Here is a 7,622-nt window from a genome sequence, read left to right on the forward strand (position 1 = left end):
CTGAAGAAGACCGCAGATTTATATTCCACCCTTCTCTCTGAATCAGAGACTCAGAGCGGCTTACAATCTCCTATATCTTCTCCCCCCCACAACAGACACCCTGTGAGGTGGGTGGGGCTGAGAGGGCTCTCACAGCAGCTGCCCTTTCATGGACAACTTCTGCAAGAGCTATGGCTGACCCAAGGCCATTTCAGCAGCTGTAAGTGAAGGAGTGAGAAATCAAACCTGGTTCTCCCAGATAAGAGTCCGCACACTTAGCCACTACACCAAACTGGCTCTCAGGACCAGGCAGTAGGTGATGTGAAAGACCTCTGCCTGAAACCCTGGAGAGCTGCTGCCAGTCTGAGTAGACAACACGAAACTTGATGGACCAATGGACTGATTCAGTATAAGGCAGCTTCATGTGTTATGTGTCAGTTAGTTAAGGTAGATGTGGAACGTAGCCCCCCCCCCCCTCCCATCCTATCTCCTGGACATCCCCTTACCTGTTTATATTTTTTATCCTGGCCTACTTCCAATGAGTTCAAGGTACTGCCCATAGGTTCTATCCTTACAACAACCCTTTGACGTAGGTTAGGCTGAAAAAAAGAATATGACTAGCCAAAGGTCACTTCAGGAGTTTCAAGGCTCATTGCAGGTTTTGAACCCAGGCCTCCTTAGTCGGACACTCTAACCGCTACACCACAGTGTATAACACACCTTTGAGAAGCCTACCCAAAACTGCCACCAGGGACTGTGCATTTAGCAAGAGCAGGATTTCACGAATGTGTCAGTACTTATAGGGGCTACGGCCATCTTATGCAGCTCAGAAGGATTACCTGAGTGTATATCAGAGGCTCATATTTCATAATTTACAGAACAAAGATTTGAGAGTCTCATAAGAGGTAGCTGAATACCCATACAGGAATGGGAGTTGTAGTGGACACGAGAAGGCAGAAGGGAAGGAGATCTGAAGAGCTTTGGGAAGGTACGGGTTCAAGGACAAGCATTCATTCTGTCTCATAGATTTTTGGCCTCAAACGTCAACTCCTGCTGAATCCACCACGACTTTGAGATAGAGGACATCATCCTTGAGGTAGCTGGGAATCTGCGTTTTGCTGGCAAAGAGGGGGCTCCCACTGGCAATATTGAGCCTCTCGTGGGGCTGGTGGAAGGAGGCACTTTGGGGATCAGGCAGGAAGGTCTCTTTCAGGGGCAACTGCCTTCGTGTGGGGTCCAGGAGAATGAAGGTGACCTTTAGCTGGAAGGGCCATGGCAAGATGTCATCGTAGGGCCCCTTGGCTATGGCGAGGAAGAGTGAAAGGTGGCTGCCCTTGCCGATGCCATCTCCATCGGGGTACATCCGAACACAGAGATGGTATCCAAAAGCATGGGTGGCAAAGACTGGGGAGTAGATGGAACGCTTCTTCCCGGAAGTGGCGTCCCTCAAGAGCTTGGAGAAGTTCTCCACTTTCCACACCAGGGTTCCATTGGTGCTGATCAACTCCGACGACATTGGTGTGGACCCTTTGGAGCTCCTGTGTCCTTCTGGAGAGGTTTTCAGTAGCTTCTCGTACTGGGAACAGCAGCGCTGAAGAGACTTCACCATGGCTACCTGGCTATTCAGCTGCCGATGCAGAGAAACCACCATCAGCTCCAGGGACTCCACGCGCAACAGGACAGCTTCTGTGTTCAAAGAAGGGTTGCCCTGTGGATTGGAGAGATTAGAGAGTTGACTTCTGGATTCAAGTTTGGTTGAAGGACTCAAGCTTGCAACTGGTCTCTTGAACCTGGATCACCAGAGATTATTAACCAAGTGAAGATTGGGTCTGTGAGCACCATTCAATTTTTGGCCACAGGAGGGAGCTACAGGACGGCCAGTAAAGCAGAACAGATCAAGCTACCCAGCACAGCCTGACCCCCATGAAAAGCTTCCAGGTCAGACTTGCAGATCTTATCTAAACAACAAAGGAACCTTGCTCCTGTTTCTTACTATCACCCATCTTTGCCCTTAGGATAGACTAATTGTTAGAAAATTGGGAATCACTCTTCTCAAAATGGAGAATAAAGTGGCAAATTAATAGTGCTGCCATGCCCCTGATGAGGGCAGAGGATACCCTGCGCAAGAAAACGAAGTCCTCATCTACTTTAGAGTTTCTGGCAATTCCTAGATATACCCAGAAATGCCAAAGGGTAGCTTGAGGAATCACTGAAAACACTATAGTAAGAACTTCTAATTTTAACATAGAGCAGGGGTGGCCAATGGTATCTCTCAAGATGTTTTTTGCCTACAACTCCCATCAGCCCCAGTCATTGGCCATGCTGGCTGGGGCTGATTGGAGTTGGAGGCAAAAAACATCTGGAGAGATACCGTTGGCCACCCCTGACATAGAGTCTCTGGTGAATCCTAGAGTTACCCTCTGTCACTTCTGGGTGGCTCTAGTAATCAACAGGAACTCTATGATGTGAACTTCCTGTAAGTAGATGAGACCTTGTTTTTATTTCTGATTTTCTCCTTGGGCACTGCTTCCCCTCCACCCTACAAATTAATATTTATGTTTGTGCCTATAGGATCTGACATCTACATTTGTCCAACACCTGCCTTGCTGAATCTTCTCCCACATCCTGAACTCCTGGGGCCTACTAAACAACTTACCACGATGGTGTTTTTGTCACTCCAGGTGAATTTCTTTTCAACAACCTCTTGATCCCTGAGAGCCAAGGCAGATTCCTTTGCAGTTCCAAACTGAGCCACAGAGGGGCAAACATGCTCCTGCAACAGAACAAGCCAGAGAATCAGGGAGGTTGAAGGGGCAGCAGGGAGTGAGACAAATGGCTTTCCATCAGTTTTCCACAGGCAATTATTTCTGTCCCACTATGAGACACATTTTCCCTTAGTAGTTAATGAGCTGCCAGCCAGAGGTCTAAGGGCAAATCTGGACTGGGGTTGGTTCACCTGCTAGGTGGGGACAGCAAGTGGGAGGAAGCAAGAGGTGTGGCTTATACCTGTCGTCAGCTCTTCCACTGGCACCAGAATGCCATGGTGGTTACAGAAGTGCTTCCTTGACAAAAATCATAGCTCAGGGGAGGAGGAAGATCTAGAAATTTCCAACAGGATCAACAACAGCTATTTAAAATACTTAAAATCTGTCAGACAGAAATGCTCAGATGGTTTCTTTTCTCATTCTTCAGCTTTCACTTTTTTAAAAGAAAGGTGAAAGTCTCTGTTGCTTTTCCCTATGTTAATAACAAGGAAAACATGCAGGCAGTAGTCTTCTAAACTGATCAAGAATTATAATTGGTTTACAGGATGCATTGCAAGTGTTCAACATGCTTTGGCTTTGATCTCAGTAACCAATCCTGCAAGTAACTAACCCTGTGAGGTAGGCCAGTGTCATCCCCTCCACCACCCAACATTACGAATGCAGGGCCCAGATTGCAACTAAATGATGTGCTGAAGTCTGCCTGCTGAGCTGTTTGTAGTCGAGGATCTTCTGGCTTGCAACTTGCATGCTGGAGTGTGCAAACCAGAGGGCAACTTCTCAGAGGGGCTCTGACCTGGGAAAAGCCTCCCTCCCAACCCATTGTGGGAGACCACCAGAGGCTCAATGCGGAGAGAAGAGCCAGAAAGTTAAGCTGCCTGATATAGAATCAAACCATCGAGGTCAGTATTGTCGGCTACTGGCAGCGGCTGTCCAGGGTTTCAGGCAGAGTTCTTCCGCATCACCTACAACCTGGTCATTTCAACTGGAGACTGAACCTGGGACCTTCTGCATGCCAAGCAGATACTCTACCACTGAACCAGGGCTTCTCCCCAAGGTGATCCTGTGAAAGCCTAACCTGAATTTTCATAGCAATTTCTCTCTCCTTCCAACTCATGCTTTTTGTTTTGGAGAAGGCAGCATGTTATTGAGCACTATGAAAAAGAGGTGGGAAGAAAAGGCAGCCCTGAAAATATTCTGAAAACTCTCACTTCCAAGACTCATGGGCTGTGTTATTAAGGAGAGGAAGGGGGGGAGGGGGAAAAAATCTCCATTACATACCTGATAGGATTTCAGAGTTCCAGACCAGGCGCAGCCAAAATTTGGGCAAGCAACTTCTGTGATGAGTGCATCATTCTCTGCAGCTTTGTCACTGTGGAACTGAGGAGAGAGATTCAGGGTTTTAGTTGATGATTCTAAAGCCTGACCGACATTCACCTCAGAGCTACTTACATAGCCTCTAAGGGCAAAAACCTTAAATGCAGTGAAAACGGCAGCCATGTGTTTCACCACCATCCTAACTCCTAGGAATACTTTTCCATGTTTTCCCCCTGGCCCAAACCAATGGTAACCAACAATATGGGGCAAAGAACTGCACAAGGTTATAAGATCAAGACATAATCTCCACATTATGGAGCAGCAAGAGGAAATCAAACAAAGTTTTCAGTGGCAATTGTGCATTTAAGGTAAGAAGTTGCTTGGGCCTTAAATTTGCTGAAGTTCCACTCACCTGTCTGAGGCTCAGTCCTTGCCTACAAGTATGACACACCATCTTGTCTGTGTCCCTGCAGTGGGAAGAAAAATGGAAAGTTAATCTCATGCAAAGTGAAATAGAAATGTTGGCTTTGACGGTCTATCCCCCTCCCACCCATCCACCCACAAAATTCCATTTTCTCATCCACCCTTTATTCTTTGCACGCATACACAAATCCTTTACATTTGTTGTTCATTCTGAATAATGTTAATGAGTTAATCAAAGATGTTTGTATGCACTGTCAATCCTTGGCATATCATCTATTCCTACTGGACACCTAATCTGACTTGTAAAGTGCCAGGTCACATATACATTTGTGTGTTAGACGCATCTGTATTCTTGGCATTTATATCAGAAGTGTGCTCTGGACATCCGGAACCTAATTTCCTCAATCACCATTAAATTTTTTAAAAGCAAGTCAATGAACAAACAATTAAACCACTCAAGAAGCATTTTTTTATTAAATAAAAGGGGAAAATACCCCAGGAGCCAGATTCAGAGGTCAAAGTTAGACAGGAAGCAGTGCTTGACTATTAAGTGGTGTCTAGACCAAATCAAACCTGCATTTCCCCTAGAAACTAAAATGAATAAACTGAGGCGATCCTAATTTGGTCACATCATGAGAAAAACCCACTGGAAGAGACAATAATTAGAAAGACCTAACATGAGACGGGGCAACTCAGTAAAAGAACCCTCGGTTTGCAAGCAAAGCTGTGAAAATGGTAGGTCATTTTGAAGGTCATAAATTCATGGTGGTGGGCAGTGCCACCAAGTCACAACTAAGTTGTGGTGACCTAGTAGGGTTTTCGAGGCAACAGGCGTTCAGAGGCAGTTGGCCCGTTGCCTGCCTCTGCATCGTGACCTTGGTATTCCTTGGAGGTCTCCCATTCAAATACTTCCCAGGGTTGATCCTGCTTAAACTTGCAAGATCTGATAAGAAAGGGCTAGTCTGGGCTATCCAGGTCAGGGCCACAATAAACCCACAGGGTTGCGGTAAGTGACTCGATAGCACATAAAACATGCATGTTAGCACCTCTGCTGAATACCTGCATGTTTAACTTGCATATAAATACCTGCATATTTATCTTGCCTCACCCCACAGATAAAAACCAGCACATCCTGTGGTCAAAGTGTACACCTACAGATCAGTTTTGACCTTTCTAATTAAAATTGCTCCCCTCCATTTGATGGACAAGAGGGGCTTGTCATCATAACAATTTTAATTCCAGTAAAACACCAACAATTAATGCAGGGGGAAATCCTACCCAAAGGCCCAGAAGGTCCTAAGTTATGTTCTAGATAACTCCAGCCAGACACCCTCGTCATGTCTTGGGGCAGATCTTTCACCTCCCAAGGAGACCCTGGAGAGCTACTGGCACTGGCAGGCAAGGGAAACAAATCTGCATGCAACACATTCTTTCTTCCAGTGAGTTTTTCTCATGATGCCAGTGCGACCAAATTATGATCGACTCCGTTTATTCATATCCCCAGAATTAAACTTTGTTGGTCTTAAAGGTGCCACCAGACTCAAACTTTGTCTAAAGCTAGGTGGGCCAGCACTCTGACCCAGTAGAAGGCAGGTTGCCAGTCCCCAGGTGGGGCCTGGAGATCTCCCGCTTTTACGACTGATCTCCGGGCGGCACAGATCAGCTCCCCTGGAGATAATGGTAAATATCAAGAGGTTCCGATGTAAATGAATAATTAAAGCCAAAAATCACTGGAATAGCAATAACACTTTCACACAATAAGTGTATATGCAACCTACATTTATCCCTGGAGAAATGGCTGCTTGGAAAGGTGCGCTCTATGGCATAGTACCATGCTGAGGCCAATCCCCTCTCCTGGACCCACCCCCAAAGTCTCCAGGTATTTTCCAACCCGGACCTGGCAACCCCAAAGGAAAGGAAACACCACACTTCAAGGAAACCCCAAAGGGAAGGAAACACCACATTGCACCAGAAGCAACACCAGGAGAAAGAAGATGCCAGGTGAAAAGCCAGAGAGCTGGCAGATCCCCGTTCCCCCTCCCCACTCCAGGGAGCCCGGGACACCGACCTGAAGTGCCTCTTGACGCAGCCCAAGCAGTAGCGGTGCCCGCATTCCGCCTGCTGGGGGTTGATGAGGAGGAAGCCGCAGGCCTGGCACAGCAACCCGGCGTTGATGATAGGATCCACGGGCATCAGAGCCCCCTTCAGCTTGCCCATCATCCGAATCAAGAACCACAAGAACGAATAAATAAAGAAACAATCCCCCCTTCCTTCCTTGCTCCACTCCCTCTCAAGCGTTCCCTGCGCGCCAGGCGACCTGAGCGCTGCGAGGCGGACCGAAGGCTTTTTAAGGCGGGCCCTTGAGTCAGCGAAGACGCGCGCAGGGAATCCCAGCGCTGACTCACTGAACGTGCCTCCCGCCAGAGGCGCCTCGCCGAGGTTGGCGAGGTCGGGGAAATGCCTCTGACTTCAACCTGGCGAGGGGGGGGGGGAGAGGAGAGGGATTGCGAAAATGCAAACTTGGAGAGGGGAGTGTGGAGGAAACCGAATGTCCCTAGGAGGAGGAGGCCTAAAGCCCGGGGAAAAGGCAACCGGGGTCTCCAGAAAGAATGCCGGAGCATGCGCGGGCTTGCCTTTACTGGAAGGAGCTAGGTTCGCAATGCTAGAAACCCCGGGCCGGGCCTGCCCTTAGAGGCTCGAGCGAGGCTGCCAATGAGGGGAACGGATTAGGCTCAAGTAGGGTTGCCCGCTCTGGCCCGGGAAGTTCTGGAGATTTGGGTGAAAATCAGTGTTCCCTCTGAGCCGAGTTAGTATGAGCCAGCTCACAGGTTTTTGGGCTTAGCTCAGGAAAATGGCCCCACAGCAAACGAATTTATGCAGTAGCTCAGGAAAGTAGAATTTTTGCTCACAAGACTCCACAGCTTAGAGGGGGGGGGGTGGTATTGCTTGCCAAAGAGCCCTGTGGTGCAGAGTTTTAAAGCTGCAGTACTGCGTCTAAGGTCTCTGCTCATGACCTGAGTTCGATCCCAGCGGAAGCTGGTTCAGGTAGCTGGCTCCAGGTTGACTTAGCCTCCCATCCTTCCGAGGTCAGTCAAATGAGGACCCAGCTTGCTGGGGGAAAGTATAAATGACTGGGGAAGG

At 48.1% G+C, this 7,622-nt stretch overlaps 1 protein-coding gene across 1 annotated transcript; it reads right to left on the reverse strand.

The window, feature by feature from the left end:
• Positions 1 to 1,015: 1,015 nt before the first annotated feature.
• Positions 1,016 to 6,723, reverse strand: LOC132571919 (TNF receptor-associated factor 2-like). The gene is made up of 5 exons (XM_060238710.1): positions 6,550 to 6,723; positions 4,471 to 4,525; positions 4,023 to 4,121; positions 2,636 to 2,752; positions 1,016 to 1,687 (listed from the first exon to the last, which is right to left on the reverse strand). Exons 1-5 carry the CDS (start codon positions 6,699 to 6,701, stop codon positions 1,016 to 1,018), a joined length of 1,095 nt encoding a protein of 364 aa, XP_060094693.1. The 5' UTR covers positions 6,702 to 6,723.
• Between the last annotated feature and the right edge of the window lie 899 nt (positions 6,724 to 7,622).

Source organism: Heteronotia binoei, chromosome 5, assembly GCF_032191835.1.
Source record: "Heteronotia binoei isolate CCM8104 ecotype False Entrance Well chromosome 5, APGP_CSIRO_Hbin_v1, whole genome shotgun sequence".
Taxonomy (NCBI): Eukaryota; Metazoa; Chordata; class Lepidosauria; order Squamata; family Gekkonidae; genus Heteronotia; species Heteronotia binoei.